Here is a 27,607-nt window from a genome sequence, read left to right on the forward strand (position 1 = left end):
TTCACTGTGAACATAGTTACATACATACAGTGTGAGGAAGTTCCAGTATGGTATCAAAGAGAATAGTTGAACTTAAGAAATGACTTGTGTGTCAGTTCCACTTAGCCATGTACCATTTCTATACATGCACTTTTAAATGAACACAGTACCAAGTCAGATATGACAGATACAATTTTATGTAAAAGAACAGAAGCTCAGAATTCATTAACACTTCTGAAATGAGTAATTTACAATATAGTTTTATTTCAGTCACTTCTGTCCTCACACAGCAGGAACATTTAAGTTACTAACAGTGTCATAAAGAGAAAGCACAGCTCTCCGAAAGAGAGGTTCTTGGGAAGAGAAGCAATGTTCAGAAATGAGAAGGAATGTTTAAGTATATTTTTTTTAGATAACCTATTGGTTATTTGAAGCCACGGGGCCAGAAGTTATTCAGGGAAACTCAGTTTCCTCAGCTGCACTATGAAGGGGGCTGCAGAGCATTGCTAGCGCCTGAAAACAATTAGCCAGCAGCAGTTTGCCAACTGAGGCAAGGTTGCTGTTTTTTTTTTTTTCCTCTGTCAGTCATGGAGAAGCCAAAAGACATTTCCCAGATTTGTGGAATGTGTTGGCTGCTCTGTGTAAGGGTTTCTTCATACAGATGGTTTTCTCAAAACCTTAAAAGGAGAAGGAAGCTTACAATAGAATAGTATGCCAACTTTGTGGAGAATGCCTCTATTCTGCCTCTTAAAAATATCCAGAGACTGGGAAAGTCCTGCAGCTATTGGGAGGGGGTGTATCCAAAGAAGGATAATAATGCTGAAGATCTGAAACACTCATTGGCAAATCCACGCATCACCATAAAAAAAAATTTAACCCCCCCCGCCCCCTTCCTGCCTAATTACTCCTTTCCATATAACCTATTTTTAATGTTTTTATTTTCTCATGTAAATTCCACCTTTATGCTGACTTTGCCTGTCATCCACAATCTGCTGTGTACAGTTCTCACATGAAGGTTTTGTGACAGCCTCCTTCCCTACCTAGCATCTAGGAAAGAGGTCATCTTTCTCCTTACCTTGCCAGAGCTTCCTGGGGCATTTTACCTTCCACATTTTGTTGAAGGAGATCTAATACTCTGCTCCTTTCCCTCCTGACAAACTGCCAGGGATCCTCTAGTGCCTTTACAACTCTACATTGCTAGTAGCACAAACACAGAACTTCTGATCATTATTGTTCTTTCCTTTTTTTTTTTTTTAATTTATTTAATGTCAGTGATTCTTCATTCCCTCTTTCTGGAAGATGCTTCTTTATTCTTACTCAAGATTTTCCCATGAAGTCAGTGCCTGTGAATATTTCTGTTGCAATATTCACCAAGGAACTAATTTACTTTCCATGGATGCACAGATCAGGCATCACTGTGCATAACAGGATTAAAAGCATGGATTGACGACCTGGGTTGAGATTAATCAAGCATTTTTAAAATAAATTGGATGATTTGTCTGTGTATTATAAACCTACAAAGAATTCAAAGAATTTCTGCTAAAGCTGTATTTTCCCAAAGAAGTCGGCACCACAGGGACATTTGTTTGAGGTGGAGAGGAGGAATTATTATTATTCTGCAAGGCAAGTTTATCTTACATAAGCCTTTGCCAAAGGGAAAAAAAACCCAGCCTTTAGAGAGCAGAGACAATAAGGTCACTAATGAGACTAAATTGGTACATGAAGGGCTACAGATGCCAAGTCATCATTTCCCAACAAAATGACATTGCTTTCAAGGTAGCATCTGTAACCTATTACCATCAGAATAGAAGACTACTGTAACAGTTCATGAGAAAGGATGCGCTCACTTATCTAAGAGTAATATAGCTGGGCCTTCATCAAATATTAACAGGGCTCAGGAGTACAGAGTTCAGCAGTTATTAAGAATTGTTATTCCTTCACTGATAGTTCAGCTTAACATTTACAGAAATCAATCACTGATAATGCAATGATAAAGACACACCGATTAATTTCTGCATTTCAAAATCACCCTTCCTTGTCACTACCAGAAGCATGCTTTGTTAGTAACTGTCCTGATGTATGGAGTGGGGCTGTAATTTAAAGTAGCTTTAAACTTTATTAATTTCCCAATTAAATTTACTGGGACATTTAATGCATTGCTTGGTATCTATTACTGATCCTTTATTTATTCCAAGTCTCTCAAACTAATGGCATTACCACCTGCATAACCTCCTGTTGACAAAATTCAGAATTCAGATATGATTTTTTGTTCCAGAGTGTAGAAGAAAGGTATTTAGCAATCAGATTAAGTATGAGTGATTAATCTGGGTTATTTTACATATACCTAGACTACTGTACATAATTTTTAGACAAAAGGATTGTGGCACTAAATACTTCCATGAATCCAGTTTTTAACTTCCTGACTACAAAATGACATAAATTTACAGTTGTTGTTTTAACCAGGACAATCTCAGAGACACAATGAGAGATCTTCACCAAAATATTTTTCAGTGTTTTAATAAAGGTGCTGAAAAAAAATAATATTCACACAGACTTTAGGGGGAGTAATTCAGAAAAAATAAATCAAGAAATCCACCCCTATAATTTCCAAAGAATATTTCTGATTAGTCACACTTCAATGGCATTAAAAAAAAAAAAAAAGCATTAGAAAATTTAATTTATAAACTGTTCCAACTCCCCACTGGAATAGAAGTTTATTTTAATATTATTGGGGAGAACAAAGAAGCAGTGAACAAACCCCAAAGCTACTCGAAGGTCTGTGCATAGTACGAAGACACAAGGGAAGCTGTATCAGAGTTCTTCTTCCTTTCATTTTTTAGTGTTGTCTCATTCAGCTACTAATGAAGTGCAGCCATCTCAGGGAAAGCATAAAAAAAGCAACTCAACTGTGCAGAACATTTAAACCAGTCAAGCTTCCATCATTCCTTTGAACCAAAACATTATGAAAGCTTTCAATAGGAATATTACAGCTCTCCAAGCTATATAGGTTGATCAAGAAGCACAGGTTAAGATTTAAGATTCAATCTAACATATTAAATCAAATTTTTCAATTTGTAGAGAAAAAACTTTGATATCTGGAACTTTTCTTTTTCCTAGAGACAGTTCATTATTGAAATGGAAATCAAATGGAAGTGAAGCAGAAAAGAAAACTAAATCAGAACATGAAGCTTCCCATTGATACACAATTTTGGTTTTCCACCTTGCTGCAGTTAGTATCTTTGTTCATTAAAATTGCTCTTTGAAATCTCTAGCAGCTGCACATAATCACACCCTCAGTTTTTATGCATTATCTGTAGACTACCAAAGTTCCCACGAGGACCATGCTGCCATAACAGGACAGTGCGACCTAAAGAATTTTCAAAGTTCCTAAGTAGCCTCTAGAGATATTCTACGCATCTATTGACCTTACACAGCCTTGTTTATTTTAGGAACTCTAATAGGATCACCATACACTGTACTATGGCCAGTTTTCCATGTCATCAATAGTTGCTTACTGGCTGCTTTGTGAACAATAAGTGAGAAGACGACTCTTACAACTGATCTGAAACAGGGCAAGACAGGCCACACTTCTCCTTTTTTTCCCCCTTACATATTTTCATTTTAAGCAAGGATGCACTTCAACACCTCCCTGTTTCTCGCCCATTGCTTTCTCTCACTCTTTCAGTAATGCAAGGCAACTGCTCTTTGCTGCTGTCAGACGTGCTCCTCCTGCACCACTGCCAATGCAGTCATCTTTCCAAAACTTCATAAATGACCACGGAAAAAACCCCTAAAGTAACATTGACATCTTAAGCCCATTTCACACTCTTGATTTGCTGGTGCTTTGTCATGATGATGCCTAAGCAGACACACAAGAGAGATAGAGGACTTGCTCATGGAAAAACTATGTGAAGTCAGGAGACAGTGACCATGATCCTGTTGCTGATTTCATGTAGTAGGAAGGATCTTACAGTTTAATTGTGATTTGTAATTAACAACCAGTTAAGAAAATGAGGCCTCTTTGGAACACAGGCATAGATTTAGATGTGTACACCAAGACATTTGAAACAGGTGATGCAGGTGCCTCCCAGGAAGGTTTTCCTATTGACAACACATTTAGGGCTTAGAGAAGCATGGCAACTCGGGGGACATTGGCTACGGGGAGAAAAGTCTGCTCAGTGAGATGACAAAAAAATTTTAACAGGGCAACAAAACAACTACCCCACTGCCTGGAGATCAGGTGGCTTTTTTTAAACTTTTTTCTCAATTGCTGTGGAGTGGGCAACTTGTTCATCAGCCATACTCACCCACTGCCCCAGTACCTTCCTGTCAAACCATGACCCATTAAACTACGTATCAGAGAGGACATGAAAAGTAAATGTTAAATTACACAAAGCCCCTGTGGAAAAACCTCGAACTCATGCAGAAAGAGAGATCCCTGGTGGGAATAGACTGGTATATAAACTACCTCCATGCTTTGGGAGAAAGGGTCCTTCGGATCACACAGTGATGAAGATATTCTGTGGTTGCCACGGAAGCAGCGCTGGCTTATGTTTTGGGGGACTGGAAATGTCTGACGAATAATTGTTAACCTTCCAATTGACCTTCTCACCAGCTCCTGCACATCCACATCATTTATTTCCTGCAAAATAAGGCAAGGAAGAAAACATGCATAAAGTATAAATACAGAAATATTATAATTGAATTATAAACAAAAAATAAACTGAGAGGACCAAGAGGCCTGTGATTGCTATGCAGCTATTGTCGAGCTCTGCCATAGCCTCAAAAAGAACTTGTGCATGCTTATGAAAACAACTGACATACTGCCCTTACAACAATTACAAAAGTTTAAAAGGTACTGTGCCCAAACCTCACAGAATCTTTGTAGATGTAACTGGGTTTAGTTGCTTCATTTTGGGTTTTCTCTCCTTCTCTTTTTACCTTTGATGTTTTACTTAAAGTTGTTTCACAGCATCCTTGGCAGATAAAGTGTAAATCAGTAGGAAGTCATACCATGATGTATTTCTAAGTGTAGTATTAGGAGCTGTGAAGGTACATACCTATTCAGGCCTTAAATGTTAATATCCTGGAAACAGAAAACCAAGAACCTATAAACACTGTGCAAATTAGCAAACATCATTTACAAAAGTGCAAAAAACCACCCTATGCATTAGAGCATTCTAGGTATATGCTTGTTTATAGCAAGACCCATTTAAAACCAACTTTTTACTCCATGGGGTACCTATTAAGGCTTACAGCTGAACACTCAGCTCTATGGACACACACTTTAAAGAAAAAAAAAAACAAACCACCACCTAAGTAAATACATCAATACATGAAAAGTTAAGCTTAAATATTAACTTTAAGGCATGTTAGAAAAAATAGAAAAACAGTTCTTTACATAGTATAAATTCCTGCAGTTTGGGAACATGGTGTTTAACACCATTGAATGATGAAGCCCCCAGGGAACACAGAGCAGAGGAGCACGTGCTCACAAGCAACAGCAACTGACTCCACATTCGTAAAAGATCATGAACTTTAGTTAAACACAGGCTTTTCCTGATGACTCAAATAAGGTCAAGCTGGTGTCTTTCAAGGCAATTCTGTGTCTGTGTTTTTCTTTAAAGCAGAAGAAATAATTTACATAATTGATCATTTTTTTTACTAGAATCTGTTAATCATGCTGAACTGTTTGTCCATAATCTGTCTGAATTACAGAAGCTGATGTCCCAAACTTTCCAGACATTTAAATTTGTGAGTACCCCCACAGTAAAGGAGGTGCTTGAGGAGCTCCTATTAGCAGTCTGCATTTAACATACCCTGGCATATAGCCACAGCTTATCGAATATTTCTGATTCTTACTTGTGTATTTTCCTTTTTTTTTATTTTTTTTTTTCATTTTTTAAAGGATACAGCACATCTGCACTGTTGTACCAGTAACTAATGCCAACATCTTTTTTTTTTTTGCCTCTAGCTTCCTGATCTATACCCATAATCATGAACTTAAGAGAAACCAGGAGACAGACTTGAACTACAGAATCTTATTTGTGAAAAGGAAGCACAGCTTTTTGAAAAAGCAGCTCTTATAAATGTTGAGGCAACTATTCGAGTGATTTTTGGCTTTTTTTTGAGCTTCAGTTAAGATTCTTTAATTATTTTGAAGCAACTTCTTCAGACATACTGGTGTTTGTTTTTTTCCTTTAAATTTTGGAAGAAAAATACACGAGATGTAACTTTTAACTTCTGATCTTTTAACTACAGCAAAAGTACTTTATTCTTCTTCACAGATTGTCATAGTTTCTGAATTCATCTGTTATTAATGTTCTTATGAAATATAGATTTTTTTTTTCTGCAAACAAAAATAACACATGGAATCATCTATGTCCAGTGTAATATCTCGCATTTCTGGTCAATTAATTCTTTAAGTACCACAGAAAATGGTTTATCTCAGCTTAAGATGCCATCTTTTCATTTAGTCTGTATCATTTTGCTAGCTGGACGGTAAAAAAGAAATAAATGCTGTTTTAGTAAAATGCATGTAAGTTTTTTAATAATACTTTCAATATAATCAGAAAGGAAAGCTCCAGAAGCTTCTTATGTTGATTTAAAACTATATCCTTTCTCAGGGGATTTAAAAAAAGTTTGCCTGGTTTCATTATACACAGTGCCCAAAATGTAACAGCAATACTATTACACCCTTCCTAATAATGTAATTTTGATACCTGCATGGCCCTGTTATATTGTTAAATAATACCTCAAAAGAGATTTTGACTTTCAGCTGCTCAAATATTTATCTTTTCTTCCTCAAAAATGTGTTTATTTTTTATGTATTCAGCATTTTTTTGGTGCATTTTAATTAATGTGTTATCATTTTAACCATTAGGTTACCACTTCATATTTTTATGTATCACCTGTGAACTAATAACAAAATCCAAACACCAAAGAGATTTTTGTATGGTTGCCATGGAGTTATATACATCAGTAGATTAATGACAGCTATTATTTTAAATGCTGTGAATTCCACTGATTATATCATAAATTCAGATTTTAGGGTAACAACAAAGCAACACTACTCAAATTCAACTTTAGTAATTTGCTATATAGCTCTTTGTAATTTTTTTTAATACTTGGCATTGACTGAGTGACAAGTCTTTTATATAATGACTCTCCAATATCATCTCTCATTCTGGAATTTTGGATCTGACTTAAGAAAACTATATAAAGCAACTATTGTATGAGAGGAAACAATTTTCATTTGCACTTCAAAGAAGGATACAGTATAATGATACAAGGATGGCAGATGATCTGTTATACAAGCACCAAATGTCAAAAAAAATTTACAAAATTGGCCAAGTTGAACTGAGTTGACACCTGTATAAATACAGGCTACGTTATATGGGGTTTTCTTTGAAAAATCAGAAATTCAATATATAGTTCCAAACCTTTCTTTTGTTGGTGTGAACTTGAAATAAAGGGGAGGTTGTCCTATTTCAAATGGAACAAGGATAAACTTAGATGTATATTTCATCTGAGTTGGCAAATAAATCAGGAAAGAAATGTTATTTTAAATTAATAGCTCTTCACAGATGAATTAGGAAAAGTGAACTGATAGAGGGTCACCTTGACATTATCAGCCAGAGACTCCAGTGTGAAGAAAGACTATATACTGGACACCTTATGTGCACTGCTGTTCAGCTTTGTCTTGTTATTTCAAGAGAAGCAGCCTAGGCAGAGACTTCCTATGCATCATAAAGCAACTGCACCAGTGCTGAGAGACATGGAGGGAAAGAATTTATTCACATGGTCCTATAACAAGCACCAAAGGCAGCAATATCTTTTCTTATGGAAACACCTCAACTTTGGCCCAAGATGATGATTCCAGTATTTATCATATACTGGACATCCTTTATTTTCCTGTGCATGCTGTGTCTTCATGACATCCTTCAGGACAACTTGGAAAGTGTTTCTTCCTCCCCCAAAAGCCAACAGCAGTAAGTAAGGGGCAGAGTGGGAAAGGGTGGCCACACTGCAGACCCCCTTGAGGCCTCTGGGCTGCCATTGCCCATGCCATAGCATACTTGTGCTATGCCCTTCCAGAATTTCTCAGCACTCTTCAAAAGAGGAATAGTTGATGGAAAGATGTAACTAAAGGCAGCTCCAAAACAAATGAACTGAGATCCTGAACTGCATAATCATTTGCTCCATTATACTTGCCTTAGGTTTCTCAGGTTTTGGGGAGGATGGTGAAAAAGAGAAAACCGATAGGACAAGGAGAAATCAATTTTTAGCTTTCACAGAGAAAAAAAATCGAGTTTGGAGAAAGCAGGGCTAAGTCTGTCTGTTCAGTGGCTCTCATCTGTCTGAAAAAAAAGAGCTGGCAGCTTGGTTGCTGACCTGTACCAAAGTGGGTGGTATTTCACACCTGACCTGCCATCATCATTGGAAAATGTAAGGGTTCAAATGAATCTCTAATACTATTATTAATCAACTATCCATATTAAAATGTAGAATTATGTGAACTCCTGGAAATGAGCTGTGATTTTAGGACCTGATCTAACTGCTCAAGCTTAAAACATAATTATGCTCTATGCTCTTCTTCATGGCATTGGGCTGAAATGCAGTGGAAGAAGATGAACGCATTGGCCAAGGACCAGCCCTCTCCTAGGAAAAGCATGTGTTTATCTGAAAGCAGCCTTTGAATGGAATCTTTTCTCATAAACTGTTCTTTAAAAGATTTTGTGGGTTTTGTTTTTTTGGGTTTTTTTGTTTTTTTTTTTTTCCATTCTTTCCTCAAAGACGGAGTTTTTCTAGACTCTGATGATCTGGTAATTAGAAAACTTTTATTAACTTTTGCCCTCAGTTTATTTATGGGAAATTTGAACTCATTTGTTCTTGTGCCAACCTTGCTCTCTAGCCCTTGATAATGATGCATTTATCCACACTCTGTATGTGTTTATAAACAGAGAGCATATCTTCTGTCAGTCTGTTTTGATAGGCTAATCAAGCCAACCTTTTCAGTCTCTTCTAAGACAAATCAGCTTTTCTGTGCACCTGTTCCATGCCAATTTTAATTGAGCTGGTCATAATTTTACGTATTATTGCAGATGAAATCTAACTAATTATTTGTACAGTAGCATTAATATTTTCACCTCCTGTATGGTAACTTTAGGCAGTGGAAAGTGTTTTGGGCTGTCCTTGAGTAAACAACAGTAATAGTGAACTGATGGCAGCCTTGGGTATAGCAAGACACCCCTGAATGTTTAACAGGAAAATGCTTGAGAGAGACGTGGATTTAAAGTAAGAAAAGGGTATTTCTTTCATTTAAAAAGAGCAAAAGAAAGAGAAGTAATGAAAATAATACAAATGCCATTTCTTCAGTTCCGCTAAATAAAATCTAAGCTTACTGTACACTTGTGATTTAAAAGTCATAGAAGAAATATAATTTTACTCTCCTGGGCTTTTAGAGGTTGTATTTACTATTGCGCAGGGGAAAAGAAGCAAGCAGAGACATACAGACAGATGGAGAGAGAATGTGAGAAATCCATTTGTATGTTTTGTTAAGGCATATTTAACTATGACTACATCCAAATCTATGACTCCTGCAAATTTTAAATAAAGAATTGTACCATCTGTTTTAAGGCCCTGAAGAAAGAGGAACATTTATTTGGAGACTGTTTCCTCAGCTGACTGAACTGATCACAAGAGATCTGTATTATTTGCAAAGGACTTACATGATGTATTATGCTTTAGCAAATTATGAATCCTTTCATTTTAAGTCAATGGCCCTCCTCCCACACATGCATTTCCATTATGATACAGTTTTTAAGCAAATTTGTTGTATTACATAAAATAGCAAGTAATGGGACAATAAAAATTAAGGAACTCTTTCCAGGCATTATAGCATTTAAAGCAAGCAATTAAAATAACAGATGTTACCTCACAAAGCCTAAGCAGACTCCTGATCACAAAACTGAAGGTGGTATTTCCTTTTGTATGACTATACTTGGTGTGTTGTAAGCCCTTGGCACAGTGATGGAAAAGGAAAGACAATTCCAGCTTATTTTGGTATCTCAATGCAAGGAATAACGCAAGGAAATATATGGATTTTGCAAACCAATGCATTTTCACTGTACTAGATCACCATAGAATTTCAAATTAGAAGGCCAGAGGAGCAACATTACAGTTACTTAGTTGGCACTCTGATTTAGCCAATACATGCACACAAACACAGATGTCCAAGTTGTCTTAAGATGTCATAAAAGATTCATATAAGCAACAAAACAGATAGAGCTCTGAGATAATTTCAGAGTTATATGGAATTACTGTGGTCATCAACAGCCAATGAACAACCATATCAAATGGACTTGAATGTTGAAATAGCTATTTTACACATCACACAGTAAGGGCCCCATAAATCACTGCATTTCCAAATCTTACACTGCTGAAGTGGAGGCACTGCAATCTCATTACTGCACTGGTAAAATGTTGCAATAAGCAAGTAATGTTATGCAACATTCATCAGGAAATATTTAAATTTATGTTGTAATTTCATCATAGTGATAAGGAAAAATAGGACAAAACATGATTCTTTCCATATCACTATCTACAAATCCTATTTATTGTTAATCTGATTTTTGTGTCCACAAAATAGAGATTATTAGCATTTTGAAACAAATAGAGCTTGAAAGTAAATTTCTTGAGTGGGAATATGGATTTATGTCCAGAAGGAGATTAAGCTCAGATGGCATTAAACATGTTCACCTTCTTTAAAACCGACAGCAGGAATGACTGAACAAGACACAGAGATTTTAATGGCTGTGGTTTGCAGCACAGTTTGTTAGAATGAACTTAATCATGGCTTTCCCCATTTCATGTATAAGAAGGGATAACGTACGTTTCTCTGTGTATGTCATTCAGTTCTCCTAGCTGTTGGGACCACCGAGCACAGAGAAAGTTCTGGAGTGGAGAAGGCAGTTGAGTGGTAAACACTTCTATCAGTCTGCCATTTAATCTGCTGCAACATGCAAATAACAATGCTCAGGAAGCATTTTTTTCCCCACTGAGACACTAGTTTTTGAATAAAAAGCAAAGAGAAAGCATGAACACTAGGAATGGATCTTTGGCTTTATTTTGCTTTTTAAGGGTGGAGGAGCTGGCACAGCTAAAAGCAAGGACCTTCCTTTGAACTTTCCAATTCAAATAAGATTTAAAATGAAAAAACAGTGGCAATATCTTTAACTTGAAGAGCAAGCCAGTATCTGGGACCTGCTTAAGAAACTGGTGTCTAATCTATTGATATAGCAGTTAATGATGGACTGCTTTAGGTTTAGTTAATGATTTTTAAAAAATAGTAAGTGTTAAACCTGAACAATAGAGATGATTTCAAGATTCCACTTGCTACAAGTAAATTCTAATTTAATCTGACAGGAAAAAGAAAACAGGTATGTTGTCCGCATGACCATCTGTATCTTAAAACTGGGTTCTCAACCAGCTCCATTCAGTGCTGGAAAACACACACATTGCTGGTCAGGAGCAATGCAGGACCCAGACCAAAAATTTCTGCTAGACCTGGATTGTCCTCACAGCACTTTCCGAGGCATTTTTTTCTCTGGGGAAAACTGACTAAAAATCCATTGGTTTAGACTAGTAGGCCATAGTACAATCCCACTGCAACAATGTTAGAACTTACTATAACCTTGAAAAAACAATGCTTTGGATTAAATTATCTCACAGTTAGCACACTGTACTAATGAAAATCTTGTAAATTAAGTATGAAAACAGAAGTGCGCAGTAAATCCGGAGAGCAGACCTGGAATTTACACACAATGTCTCCAAGCAATCTTTTATGCTGAGAATATACAGTACTTGCACGATCTACATGTCAGGGGAGAGTTACCTCCTCAGTGAATTCAGCTGTTCTGGACCTAAATCGTTTTCCATAAAACAGAAGATAAATCTGAATGTTGTCAAATCTACAAACAAGTGCATTGTTCAATGTTTTATATGCAAAGCCACTTCACATATTGACTTGTCATGTTTTAGCTGACAAGTGTTCACGGAAGAACTTATTTCTGTTTTAAAATAGGATCTCAGCTTAACTTCCTTTCTTTTTCCCTTCATGAACATTCACGTATGACCTGATCCAGAAGTCCACCAAAAAGCATCTCAACAATATCAAAAGGTTTGTGTATCAACCATTATTGAATTCTAGGGAAGGGAAAGATGGGATTTTACTATCAAGAAAATTAAAATATAAACAAAACACAAGCACTCCACTAAGAATGATTACATATGAAAAAGACCTTAAAAAGATCCTTTAAAAACAGTCAGTTCAAGTGAAATATGAAATCTCAAGATACTCAGAAGGAAAGGTTTTTTTTCATTCTTCTGCTTAAAATAGGAAAGATAAACCAGCGAAGTCTAAGAACTTGTAATTCTATTTTTATTAAGCAACATCCACTCCCCCCAGCATGCCTGAACTTTGTTGTTGCTACTACTTCCTGTTGCCAAAGTCAAGATCAACATGAATATGGCCAGTAAGCCTGAAAACAGGATTCATGGTAAACAACAATGTTCACTTGACAGTTACCTCATTTATAATGATCCAGTGACAGTCAAAAGCAACCAAATTAGTCTCCACGACCTGAAATAGAGAACAAACCAGGTATCAGTCAGCTTGCTTGTGAAAGCCAGAAAAAAAATTTAAAGGGATGCTCTCTGCAAATGACAAAAGCCGTGCTCTCCAAGACCTTTGTTATTCAACTGAGGATAGAGAACCTTTCTCAAAATTCTGCAGAAGCATTTGTATTATTGTTTGACTTGCTAATCAAACTTGGAAAATACATTTCATTGCCAGCATCACAGTCAAGGATAAGTTTCAGTCGACTGAGGAGAAAATGAAATAATTTCAGCCTTAATATTGTGTATTGAGAGAGCAACAGAGAAGAAGGCAGAAAATGAATATCAAGTAACTCTTGTCAGATTTCTGTAGCTCCTGCCTCTAAGGCCTTTCCAGTGTACGCTTACTTTGGTGAATTCAAAAAAAGAAAACAAGGCCAAACCAAAAATCTCCCACCACAAATACAGGGGTTCATAGAAATGCAAAGAACGGGGAGGAAAGGGTACTCTTGAGAAAAAGGGCTGTCACAGGGATGATAAATGATAGTCTGTCCAAGGCTTCATGGACAGAGGGCCTCTAATCGTCCGCCCACGCATCTCCTTTCCTTTGCTGAAAATTTTTCCAGGAGTTGCCTCTATACTGGACTGAAAATGTACTTTCTAACTGATCTTTAACTCAGCCCTATTCTTTCCTTCCTTGAATCCACTACACTTTTTGTTGTGGGTCATATTTGATTCACTGTTGCAGTGGAAATAAAGAGGGGAAAAAAATACGTTTGATCTGCTTTCATTAGCTAGGAAAGACATCTTCGACAGGAAGGAGGCCAGAAACAAAGTATAAAAAAGGCTGGACACCTTTACATTTTTTTCTAAATGAAATTAAATTAGCATTGACACAAATAGTTTTAAAACCAAATCAATCCCATTTTATATGTATAACCACCATGCTCATCTTCATTCACAATTCAAAACTGCTGCATACTTAAAACTGCATTGAATCCCATAATAATAATAATAATAAAATAATCAAAGACAGACATAAATGGAAACAAGGCTTGGAACTTAAAATGTTTTAATTTTAAAAGAGATGACTAGTGCTGAGCTGTTACTACTTGGACCATTGCACAGCGGTCGTGTTTGGCTTTTAACGATGACCAACACAAAAAGCAGCTGCCAAGGATGGCTGCAATTTATATTGGGCCATGTCCAAAGGAGAACAATTTAAGTGGCCACAAATCTTAAACAGCAGCAAAAGACCGCGTACTGATAACCTTCATTATTAATTCAAAGGCCATTAGAATTGAGATCACTGCTTATTTAGTAAAATGATAGGCAAGATTGGAAACTCTGATCTGGAGATACTGCGAAAAAAGGAAAGAGCAACAGTATATGAATGGACTTCTTATTTGAAACTCTCACATCACCAGTGAAAAAGAAATGAGGGGAAATCAATGCCATAGCTGATAATGTGCTCCTGGAAAAATTCAATATTATTAGCAGTAGGAATCAGGGTCCTCACTTTATACAAAATTTAGACTCATTTCTCTCTGTCGTGACAATGTTTTGTTATGCTGCTTTGACATTCTTTTGCATTCTCCACAGTAGTGTCCACACAGCACATGTACAGGAACAGGATAGAAACTGAATAGCTAAGCGATGGAAAGCATCACAGCAGACCCAGGGATAAAGGATACTTGAACTGGAGCATGGGTGTTCTAATCACATCTCTCATATCAAACCAGTTGAAAGACAAACACATCCAGGCACAGAGAAAAGTTAAAAATCAACAGAATAGTAACCAAGCTCTCAAGGGAGCATTTGCTTCTTATATAAAGTTCCCAAGCACAGAAAGTGTTTCACATTTACAACATAAGCAATGCCATTTAAATTTTCTATAAGACAAAACAAATCACCACCTTACTGAAGCAGAACCGATTCTGCTAGTCAATCTGCATATATTTCTGCTGCTGAAAGCAAGCAGAATAAAAACCAAAAATAATTAAAAAAAAAAAAAAAAGCAGCAGCACATCTGACATTTTCTGGTTTCTTGTCAAGTTCCTGGCAACCTTGTCTGTCCTAACTTCTGTAGAAACTCCCTAAAAATCAAGGCTCCCAGAGGTGTTAGGGCAATGACAAAGACAATAATGTTCCACAAAGGGCTCATAAGCTCTTTCTCTGTTTCAAAATGTCAGTCAACCGAAACTTCAGAATGAAGGAATCCACAAAATGAAAATTCACATTTTCTGTTTGGTTTTTAGTAACACAGTAAAAGCAGAGTTGATTTCTTCCTTGCACCTGAAGTTTTGGCTGATCAGATTTCAATGCAGTTTATCTTCTATTAAAACTTTGGTTTCAGTTTATGTAGCTTCTTTATAAATACTTGGTTCTTTGTATCTATTTAGCCCAGGCTTCTCAAATTTCGATTGGACAAGGCTTTTTCAGCACAGTACGGTTGGTTCTAAATGTCACTGTCTTTATTAGGTACAGCAGACAGACCACTTAAGCCAGACTCTGAAAGAGGCTTCCTGGTCTCAGAAGTCACTCTTATTATTTCAAACAGCTCAGGCTACCTGTGACAGATTTATTCACAACTTGCACATAATAAGATGAAATGAATCAATTTTTTACTTACAGTTGAACCTCCTCAACAGAAAGATCATGTTTTATCCATTGAAGTTTATGCATTCATGAATCTACATATTAAAGCCATTTTCAAAAAGCTTATGTCAAATTGAGTTGAACTTGTAACATACTCAGAGACACTTAAACTAATATATGCTAAATTTAAATGGGCTACAAATAGCCTCTGATCTAAGAATTCATTTTCCCTTTCGGTCAGCCAGAAGCTACTTTTTGGCATTTTCCTTAGCCCATCCACCCTAAGCTTGTTCTAGTATTGACAGTGGGTGCTTAAAAAAAATTACTGATGTTGCCCTGAGAAAGTTCCTAGATTATTTTAAATTTATTATATGAAATATAGATTTACATCTAAAATGGGAATCAGCATTACTCTGGGTTTTCAAGGCCATCTTTTCATCCTTGGGTCATTCAGTCTTACCTGATGAAATCCTAGTCCCACTAATATCACTCACAAAAGAGCTCTCCATTTCAGCAAGATCAGGATATCGCACCTCAGTTCCTCACCTCTGGACACCACTTCTTCCAGTATGGCCCATGTTGTCCATTTAATTGACTTTAAGGTTGGGCAGTGCACATTCTGACTATGTCTATATGAATTGCAGGGTACTGTACTATTATCATCATCATTAATAACTTTCAAATATTTTACTATTATTGTGCTTCTTATGTTTTTCACTGTAGAAAAACACACAAGCATATCTCTTGTTTTAAAGAAAATAAATAGAATACCATGTAAACCTTCAGTTTTGATGCTTGAAGGAAAAAGTTGTTCAACCCTAAAGATTTCTTCAAACACTAACAGTAATCGTGCATAATCTCACAGTCAGAAGATTCTCTCATTCAGCAGTTACTAAGCATAAGTTTAGAAGTTTGAGATTATATTAAATCAGTTCCCAAAAACAAATAAATTAAAATATCTAAAGCCAGCAGCAATACCACCTAGATACAATTATCCACCAGTAAAACAGTCATTACTTGAACACGGCAAGCCTTTACAATCATGACACAATGTTCCACAACGCCTTTGTCTGAATTTGCTTTTTTGTGGGTTTTTCTTTTTTTTGTTGTTTTGTTTTGTTTTGTTTTTTTTACTTAAAAAAGCCACTGCATTTTCACTTGGAAGGTATGATAAAAATTAAGATTGAAGTAAAAAAAACCAAAAAAATCAAAAGAGCATGGCTGGTTCTGCTTACAAGTGAACACAACTTAAAAGCACATGTAACATAGCTTCAATAGAAGTATGTAACGCAATTGCGTAAAAGTTTCTATGACTAGTACATTCAGAAAGTTAAAACAAGTATTTGTGTGTGTATACATATAAGACATATTATCATGTGAGTAATGATCTTTTTCTGTTTGAAATTCACATCTGCATGCATGTCAAGTGAGCTGGCATGAACTTGTGTTCTGTGCCAGGGAATAATGAAAGTAAAACATAATGCTTGCAAAGGCATAAGGGCAGTAATGAAAAAGAAATCTGATAGCTGTATACTAGAAGCATTAAAAGAATTCGATGGGGGCGTGCAGGAGGTAGGGGCTTCAAGACTCCAAGCGTTTGAATACAATGCAAGGTGCAATGGCTCTGTGACAGGAAGCAGTGCTTGTGTGCACTCCTGAAAGGCAAGGGACAGATTCGAAATTTCCATACAAGGCAGGTGAACATATTGTTTATGCAGCTCACCTCTTAAGCTAAAACTGAGAAAAACTAGAGTGTGCATTCATAATGAGAGCTGAACACCAAAATCCTGCACAGCTATTAAATGGAGGAGAGTTGACCCTTTCCAAAACAAAGAAACCCACGTACATATTTGACAAATTTTCTTTTCACATTTCCTCTAAGGGAAATCATACATGAATTCAGTGGTGGGTTACTAAACACACAAAGCTATATTCAGTGCAGAAAGCTCTCTAAAGCTAAACATAGCTGCTAGCTGGGAGAGTATTGGGAGACAGTATCATATATGTCTACCCTGTTCTTAATACTCCCTCAGGTATTTGCTTAGGGCCACATTTGCAGATAAAACACAGGAACAGTCTTTGGTCTGACCCAAGATGGTTGTTTTTGTGCTTTCAAATAGATTTTGCTTTCTTAACTGCAGACACTTATTAATTCTGTATCAACTATTGTGCAGTTCAGACTTTCTATTTACTGAAAGGGTGAATATTTGCAATGCTAAAAAATCCCATTTTGTGCTGTTGAGATGGCATTTCTGCATTCCTTCACTGTGCAGGAACGTACATAAGTAGATGAACTCCAGTATGAATGGGGAGCTGCATCCTTACAGTCTAATGCCCACAAGCAACTCCCACATTCCTGTCTCACACAACTAAATTGGTGTCAGAGGACAAGCAGAGGACAGCCAATATAGCCAACAGCTTCAGAGAATGATTTTTCTGAATTCAGCCATTTTTCATCTATAGGCTGTTAGTATTCATTTATTTTTAATGCCACATCAAATAATTCTCCAGTACTAAGAATCAAAGCAGCAAGTTAGCAGGCCAGTTCTGAAATAGTCTTCATGAAATTGTGGAAAAATCTGAAGAAGAAATTCACTCTCTACCCACTCAACCACTGCTCAGACTGTGAGTTCACACTGGAATATTTGAAAACATTGTGTCATTAGTTGCATAAATCCTGCAGCAAAGGATACAGCCCGTCAAGTACTCGGTGCCATTCAAACTCAGTCATAGAAATCCACAGCAAAAGATATAAAAGATCATTCTTAACATCTTTGTAACTTTAGAAATGCATTCATGTCAAACTCCAGCAGTGCCCCTAATACCCCATTAAAATAAATCAAACTTCTGCTTCATGAGGAAGGTGTTCCACGTAGTCAAACACGGATGCTATTGAACCAATGAGCAAGAACATGGACGAGGCAGAAAACAATTTTCATTTTCTGAAGAATTCAACTACACACCAAGGGAGATTTTGCAGAGAGCAGAAAAATGCTGTCAAGAAGACAAGTGATGAGCAAGGACAAACCATCTGTCACTGGCAGTAACTCCAGAACTTCTGAATCTTTAGAAAAGCCTGACAATTTATCACAACTATTTCTATCGTTCGGCTCAAACCTTCAAATGGGCTAAATGCAAGACAATCTAAGGCAAATAAAGCAGTAGTAGTGCCAGCATGCAAGCTTTTCACATGTGCAATAATAAGCAAGAAAGTAAAATAGCTTCCCAACAAAAAGGGCATGTAATTTAATGAAAAACGACATAGAAATTTCTCTACATCCTTCTTCCTTATACATCTGGGCCCATAGATGTGGGCCAAAACTACAAGGTATAGATCAGGACTCTTACATAGGAAACCCAGGAAAACTGTTCTTGATCTTCAAAATTCACCTTCACACATGCTTGCAAACATCTAATGAGCAGTAATGTTGCATGTATGAAAAGATCCATACAGAATCTGGCCATCTCAAATATCTCCTGCTCAAAACATAGGAGAAAGCTGCTGGGCTCCAGATTTGCCTTTGCTGCTGTTGCGACTGCTCTACAACAAGCCACCCAGATGCCATAACTCATTTCTCAAAACACTGAAGAAAAATGTCCCAACTAGAACTGGCCTTCCTCCTGACTTTCTGCTCCACCAGGAGCTGTGGTAGTGACTGTGATTCTTTTTCTGCTGGACCACCACCAAGCAAACCACATTTTCCATTTGATTTTTCACAAAAGCCAACAGATGGCATTGCATAATCTCTTGTTTTGCAAATGGCTGGTTTTGAAATAATTTAGAAAATGATTTAAAAAGTTAGTTTTCCCAAGAGTTGAACTGGGACACAAACTCCCTGCTAACCTCTTCCAAACATCCTCTGTCTACAATATGTCCTATTTATGTGGTCTTGTAATCTGAACTGCACTCTTCCAGCTGGAAGACTGGTAAATTGTTTTTGTCCAATACCACTAGATTTGTTGCCTGTCTTTTCATAGACTAACCTCTCAGAGCCTCCACTGCTATTTTGCAGGTGAATATATGCCTCTACCTAATTTTCTTTCCTAGGGACATAACAACGTGATGATTACTAAGAAACAATAAAAGCCAGGTTTCCTGTATACTTATGTGGGACCAGAAGCAACCCACCCCCTCAAAAAAAAACCAACCCAAAACCAAAACCAACCAGCCAACTGAACCAAAAAATAACCACCAAACAAACAGAAGTTAGAGGCCATTTCTTAACATTTCCTTTAAATGAAGAGATGTGATTTGACTAGTTTGGGCACTGAAAGCCATCTCCTGTATTATAAATGGCTCCTCAGGCAGTGGTATGCAAAGCAAAATCTGACAGTTAAAGACTATTGTAATAGCTTACGTACATGTAGTACTAAGAAAGTTAGGTGATAAACTGAAGACTACCTTAACTGATCTGAAGTTTGGCAAGGTAAATGTATGGAATTGTACTATTTAGTATGTTGTACTTTGTTAAACACTGCAGGATTTTTGCATGGAAATCCTGAGCTTGTCTCCAAGTTGTTTTTTTTCCCTCTTTTTTTTTTTTCTTCTTTTTTTTTTGTATTCTAACTGCTAGATCATTAAATTACCACCACTTTATCAGACTATCCGTACCATTTCTTCCTGCTGGTGCCACAGCAAGACCTTTTCTGTGACTCTGCTTTTAGTCTTTGAGCTTCTCAGTAGGGAAATAAGTTGCTGATTTATAAAGCTCATTCTTGCACACCAGAAACTGAAGCTCATAAAAATCTCTTTTCACCAAAGGCAATATTTTTGGAATCTAATTTTAATCTCTATCCATTTTCACTCAAGAGAGAGAAAACCCACACATGGCAATACTTATTTTTGTTCTTATGGAGCATCATCTCTTTCTGGGATTCCTTTCCCTGAAGTTCCAAGCAAAAAAAGAATACGCCACAGATCCATTCTGAAACTACTTGACTTTAGCTCGGAACCATGAGCACATTGTGCTACCTGCACTGGAAGATCACTGCTAGAAAGTAGAATAGTATTCTCAATGAACAGTAATGTACTTCCCACATAGAAATTGCTTATTTCAAATAACAAAGTGATTCAAACTCTCATGTAAATTCAGAATCATTACTGTTGTACAATTGCTGATACCTTCCTTTCTTGTTAAGAATTTCTTATGATCTCTTTTATATGTAACTAGATGTTGTTCATAGTGATAGCACTAAATCAATGCTGTAAAATCTCTTGTTCTTTACATGTTACTTACTTTTTTACTTTTTTTTTTAAAAAAATAATTGCTGAATTCCACATAGGAGTGTGAAATCTAAGCAGAAAACTTGAGTATTTGGGTTGAACATGGGCTTTGAATCAAACCGGTTGTCATCACGTTTGAAGGTGAAGAATCAAACATAAGAAGCCTAAGTCTATGCTAGTCTCAAAATTTCCTTCTCTGTATGGATTATGAGCTGGAAGCAGAGATTTCTCCCAACTGTGTTGTTTGTTTTAAACACCTCATCATCTCCCACACTCGAATACATTCAGAAGCTACCCTTTGAGTGAACTTGCTCTAGATTGAAGGCTGTTGACAAATCCAATAGAGGCAGAATAATTGCCTTCCTGATTTTGACATCTTTGTAACCAACTTCATCAAGGTCAGAATTTCTCCACAACAGGGAAATCTGGGGATTAATCAAGGTTTTCCATAGATTTAAATTTATTCTATCCACACACGTTATTTTTCTAAGCAGAAGCAAAAGTTCAATTCCTACTTTTAACCTTTTGCAGACTTCATAGGTAGCAGCAGGTTTATATGTCAAGCCTTACTGATATAAAGAAACCTTTCAACCTGTCAACGTGACATAAGAAGCTCAGACAAACCACCATTAACTCTAGGCCTTAACTTGTAGAGGAAAAAGGAATGTCAATTTGACAATGGATCATTCTTAATGTGTGCTTTAGGTAATTAGGCTGCTAGTGAAGAGAGTTTTGGAGGCTGCAGGAAAAAAATACAGATGATAAAATGGTATCTGTCATAATTTCAACATATGCAAATTTATATTTACTATCTCTTTAAACCTGTTGCCATTATGGAAACATATACATAATGTTTCTAATCGGGAATCATGATTAACCAGATAAAGTTATCACTTTATTAAGACAGTGAACAGTTAAGACTGAAGAAAAATACTCCTGTGAGGCACAAGATTCCTTCCCAGTGTGCATTATTATGGGCTGACTACACTCAGCAAAAGGACATTGATTCAAATAAAACTTGTAATGGAATCATGTAAGGGTAGTATTTTAAATAACCTTGCCCTTCTCATCCAGATCTGATTTTATACCTGAGTAATTCTATAGGTTGCAGTGCAGTTACTCTTGCTTTACACCAGTTTAAATGATAAGAAGAATAGTTAATTACGATGGAAAGCACTATCAGAAAGAGAGTGAAAAACGTGGGGTTTGATGAAGAACTTGAAGGAAGGAAGTAGGGAACAGCAATACAAGAACAGGGTGACTGATTCAGAAAGCTACTTGGTAGTGTGAACAAATATTTTTAACTGCCCCTGTTTAAAAGCAAGCAAATAATCCCAGAGACAAAGCACAAGTTTCTTAATAGCAGCCAATTTTCATTAAAAAAAAATGCTGTCCAGCCCAGGTACTAGCAACACAAATTAATAATAATAATAATAATACTAAAATAAACAACAACACCATCCCAATTGAATTTAAAGTAGTCAATTTGGCCAATTTTTGTCAATTGTTTTCTAGATACTAGGCGTGGGTGCTGCTGTTTGTAATGGTCTTAAAGAATTTAAGTATAAGAACTATTGAACATATCCATTTAATTTATACCTTCAAGCTGAAAATCCAAGGCTTAGTTCACCTTCTTTTTCCAAGAGTATCAAGGGAATATTTCAGACCTTCTGAATTGCTCAGCATCCATAAGTTAGCCAGATTTTCCTCAACAGGGGCTGCAGGATGCTGAGTGCTTTTGAAAACTTGCCCATTCCATTCAGGTTTTTAAATGTAAATTGAGTGCCTTGAAAAATCCAGCCCAGATTATGCTGGCAGCATGTTGCATATTTTATTAGTGATATGGAAATGTGGTTTCAACTCTTTTTGCATCTGTTAGCAAACTCAAGATCTGGTCTGACTGCGTAGCAGGGAAAATGTTAAACATCATGCACTACAGAATATAACGGTGCTGCTCTTTTTTTTTTTTTTCTTCACTGTCTGCCTTAAAAGCATTGTTGCCAAGCGTCAGACTGACATTACTGAAACAGAAAGTATTTCATTTTCCTATCACAGGCATTATTAACAAAAGTCACCTTTCAAGTGACAAAATATCACTAAAGCCATCAGCTCATTTTGCTTTTCGGCTTTATGGTGGTGCCTCTCCTGTCATTTCACATACTACAACAGTGGCAGAGGTTCAAGCGAGAGAGCCTGCATTTCTGACTTACACATAAACTCAGCATTCAGCTCCTCTCCAAGTATACACACTGAAAGCATTTTTTTCGGCTAATAGGAGTTCAAGAATAAAAAAACCAGTTTAATAGAGTTCTAACTTGCTGCAGGTTTGAAGCTCCTTATGAAAAAAACCCTGAGGCACACATACCAAGAAAAAAATCTATTCTAAACACATTGCAGATATTCTGACCACCAAATTGCAATACCAAGTGTGAAGCCTGTTTGCCATTTTGTTTTCTCTGCTTCACAAGAGATCAATAAAATGGACCACTCTTACTAAAGGTCCAAAGACATTGTAAGCCCAGAAGATGTGCACAAGGACTCACTGAGTATTAGATAGGGCATGGATATAAACAGTAGCCTTTTTTGATAATGGTTTTAAATTTTCCTGATAAAATGCCTCTACATTTTGGGAAATTCTGCTATTATCCTACTTTCAGCCAGTCAACTACATGAACTTAAGCCATAATTTAAAGATTTTTAATATTACTATTACATATTTATGATAAGCAATGTCTGTCCTAACATCAACCACGCAACACAATTAAGATTCAGCTTCTCCCCAAAAAACTGCTGGCCAGAAATCTGTTTGCATACCTTAGATCTGAAACCCTTCATATATAACATTGAAAAGTTTTAAGAAAATAAGTTTTTTGAGTTGAATACAAAGTACTCTTACCATGTTCTTATAGTTGCTAATGGTTAAGCTAACTAAAGTGTGACAACTCAGCAGAAACTGATACAGGTTAAATTATATTCCAGCTGTAAAAAGAAAGAAAATATGTACATTTTTTCCATTGTTGTTTGAAGCTGGTTCCATGCGGTAATTGCATATGGATCCAAAGTGTCCAAGCAGCATCTACTTTTTTTTGCAAGACAGACACTGGCGATACAAACATGCCAGAACTGCAGGCTCAGGCACACCTGAAATACAGCTGCAGCTGGGACAGATTCTAACAAACTGGAAAGAACTTTATCAGCAAAAGACTAGCACAACTGACCAACAAGTATTCATTTACAAAAGAAGATGAAACTTTCTAGACATCAAGTGTGGGTGGATATTCTAAAACTTCTGTTTTAAGGTATTAAAAACAAAATGCAGAGGTATTATAGGAGAGGAAAAAGTTGCAATCATAAGAAACCCAGAAAACTATCAGCATTTAACATGCACAGTGCAATTTGAGCAATTCTGTACAGTTCTTTAATAATTTATAGGGATTAAGCTGCTAAGGATTGTTTCTCAAATTTTCACTGTGAAAAGTGGCCCATTTCTTTTGGTTTATTGAACAAAGAAGCTTAAACTAGATCCTTGCTATCATCTTTTAAAAATAAATTGGAAAGCTTTGATCGAGAAAAATGAAAGGAGTGGGAGAACTTTAAGAGGATTTGAGCATTCCAGAAAAGGAAAAACAGCATGCACTCTGTTAAAAATAGAGTTAGTTCTGCATTTTAAGTTTGTGAAAGCAGTGATAGCCTTAGCAAAATGTGCTATGAAGAAAAATGAATACCTTTTCAACTTTTGCAAAAAAGAAGTATTGAAGACCTATCTAAGCCCAGATTCCAACTGTATTTTTTTATGGAAAAGAAGCTAAAAAAAATTTTTAATTGTTTTTTTTGGGGGGGAGTTTAGATTGATAAACATCAGTAACTTGACTCATGGTAACAGTCCCTCTAAAGCCAGAGCAATTGTTCAGTTGATGGAATTCCTCATGTGAGGAAAATAATTCATATGTCTAAGGGATAACCTGCACAGATACCTTGATGTAAATCATGAAAGGCACATTACAGAATGTCATAATTTTTCTAGAATCAGATTTCTTTTTCCCACAGGTACTGTCAAACATCTCTTTATCTTTAAGCACTGCATTTTCGTAGCATTCTTTCAATCATCCTTTTTGACCAACCTGAACCAGAACAGTGATAAATTTCCTCCTGTTCCAACTATCAATATTGTGGGCACGTGGTCTTTGCTTTTGGACAGTGATAGAGGAAAACTGACAGAACCATTAGCCAGACAATCCTTGAAGTGATACACGAGCTTTACACAAGAATGATCAACAAGATAGAGCACTGTTCTTTCCAGACTGATTGATAGGAAAAACAAGTCGGCTATAAGGCTGTATTTTGAGTTGGGAGAAAGTACATCAGAAGTCCTCTGTGGGCCTCCAAATATACAGAGCGCAAAGCTGACCCAGTCAGAAGAATAAAAATAAAGAAAAAGGAAGTAAGACAGGAAGAAAAAAAATCACAGCCATGTAGGAAGGTCATTATTTGGTCTATTATCCAGGAAGTTGGAGAAATACACATCTGTCATGAAGAAGTAAATTACAGTGAAGTTTGCTGTTCACTTAAGAAAAATTCTGAATGTATGAGCATAATTATGGCCCACCTCAAGTCCAATTAAATCCCAACTTAACTGGGGCAGACAGGCTAGCACAACCCAGTAGAGCTGTGTCAAATATCAGGTGACTTCCTGAGCCATTTTCCAAAGCTAAGCTGGGGACAGGATGAGGAAAAAACCTTCCCATGTCCCCCATCCCTTCCCTGTTCAGGAACCTCACCTGTGAGCAAGGGACCATGATCACTGCACACTGCTGTGTAATTAAACGTAACTGCTCAGGCCCTGCTAATTGCAGCTGAACACATTTCTATAGCTGCTTTTAGGGGCACACTGTATTTCCTCGGTGTCTGCACTGCCTATTCTCATGATGGGTACTTATGTTTCTGTCAGCCACAGACCTCTGCTTCAAGTCACCATGCTTTCTCATCTGCCAGTACCACATTTGATCTCCACCACCGAAACACCATCAGGACGAGAAGAAAGATTTTGAAAGCAGAGAAAAACTACATCAGCAGAACCTTTCCTAGGTATTTTTTTGCTTTTTCTGGGTATTCCTTGCCTGTTTTCTTCATCCTTTTGGACCGCTGCCCCCCTGCTGAGCAAGAAGCCTTTTCCCTGGCTGTCACAGCAAGAGCAACCTGGAAAGTTGTGGCACATTTGCTCCCACTTCTTGCCACTTGGTTAGGCAGTGCCTTTGGACTGAATATTTTTATGGTACTTTTTTTGTTATGTCCACACTAAGCATTTTGTCTAGAGGATCCAAGAGAATTATTTAAAAAAAAAAAAAAAAAAAAAAGAGAAAAAAATTACGAGTAAAATCTCTTCTGTGATCAACCAGGAACTTGAAGGGAAAGGGACTTTACATAGATATGTATTAAAGTTCATGAGGGACAGATATGTATTAAAGCTCAGTGAGAGAGACAAAAGCTCTAAGTAATCATGAGAAATTGAAGTTCACAATTTTCTGCACTAGCATCCTGCAAACATTAAAAACCTTCCTTAGTGCAATGTCTGATGCTTGTAACATTGACTACAAACTAGAGCTATCTGAAAACATAGCGCTGTGTTGACTAAACAAAAGCTTATTTTCCTCACCCTACAAGACACTATTAATGTATAAATAAATGCATGCACCACACTATTCTTATTTTCTCTATCATGTCTTGTCCTATATGCTGTCAGCTTTTTCTGAGAGATCAGAAATGTGCCTTTGTACATGTGCTTTACACGAGTTAAAATGCAGCCCCTAAATTTATTTCCCAAACCAGGAATTTTCCAGGATCCTGGAACACAGAAAGTTTTCCTCATAAACATCATAGAAAATTTCTTCCACTGAAAAAGATTCAGACTTTGATCCATGACCCTCTGTACACCATAACATGTCTCCAAAATGGAAGAGAGACCATCAAAATTGCTTATTGTGTATCTATTTCACTCTCCCCTGGGCAAAAGAAGATAAGAGCAAAGCAGTGCCATATTTCTGTCAAAATATGAATCTTCCTGAATGTACATTTCAATAGACTTTTTTAATATATGCTTATGGCAATAAAATATATTTATATCACTATTGTTCTGAACTTGTATGATGTCTAAGAATGGCATCCTGGCACATGACTGAGCAATAACTGAAAAAAAATGAGACACCTTCTCTGGCAAGAAGTTATCAGTGTTCTTATGATTACACACTGGCATTTTAAAGAAAGGAGTTTCCTTTTTGCCTTTACTTTGACAACAAATGCAATAAAAAACTTTTAATTAAGTATGCAGTACCATGTCTCCCAACCCCAAAATCAAATTTGATCTGAAAGTAGCTCAGATCAGAGGCATCGTGACAAGAACCCCTGCTTTTGTTCACTATGAAGAGGTATACATGGAAAAGAATGAAAAGTCATACTCCTAAAGCAACTTAATAAGGGTTGACGTCTTGGAATATTTCATGTTGTAAGCACAAAACCTCTTTCTGGAGGCAGCAGGCTTTTCATTACAGCGTGTACTTCCAGGACACACTCTATTTGTAGTATACCCTTACACATGCACGAAGGCTTTACACAGCCACCCACAGCTGTGCTTCATTTTTTTAAAAGGCATTTAAAGCACTTGCGAAAAAGTGCATGGACTGCCTCCTTTGGAGGTCTCTGAACCTTTGTTCAGTCTGTACATGTATGCTTCTCAAAACCCATGGTGTTATTTTGTAGGTACATACATATTCAGGGAGATGGAGGCACTGAAAACATAATGCTAGGTTAATCAGGCCTGTAAATTGAAGGCCCTACAAGTAAAAATATGTTGTACATTTTTTTCCTGCTCTTCCTCTAGTCCTAGGGACAAGTGGAGAATATAGGAAGGTGCAACACCATGCTCTAATATGCTGAATGAGCCCATATTTCATGTTCAACAAGTTCCCATCTGTTGCACTTGACACAGGTCAGTGCTTTGTAGATACGCAGGCATGGTGAACAGCACCAGACCTCCTGTGTACAGCTATGGGTGTTCTTTTGCACTGGGGCATGGAGCCTGGTCTTTACACCTCTTACAACTGTCACAATTCATTACTGAGACATTAAGAGAAGGCTCTAAGGAAGGGTGCTACTTCCCCTGTGCTCACTTCAGGTTGTGTCACATTATCTCCT

The 27,607-nt window shown here is 36.8% G+C and overlaps 1 protein-coding gene across 1 annotated transcript in view; it reads right to left on the reverse strand.

Moving 5' to 3' along the window:
• The window catches only part of GRID2 (glutamate ionotropic receptor delta type subunit 2), a 730,229-nt gene that overhangs the window by 227,090 nt on the left and 475,532 nt on the right, over positions 1 to 27,607 (reverse strand). Inside the window, exons 5-6 of the mRNA XM_005232525.3 lie at positions 12,569 to 12,622; positions 4,448 to 4,621 (exon numbers count right to left, since the gene is read on the reverse strand). Coding sequence (XP_005232582.2) covers positions 4,448 to 4,621; positions 12,569 to 12,622 — 228 coding nt within the window. The remainder of the gene's footprint in view (positions 1 to 4,447; positions 4,622 to 12,568; positions 12,623 to 27,607) is intronic.

Source organism: Falco peregrinus, chromosome 2 (assembly GCF_023634155.1).
Source record: "Falco peregrinus isolate bFalPer1 chromosome 2, bFalPer1.pri, whole genome shotgun sequence".
Lineage (NCBI taxonomy): Eukaryota > Metazoa > Chordata > Aves > Falconiformes > Falconidae > Falco > Falco peregrinus.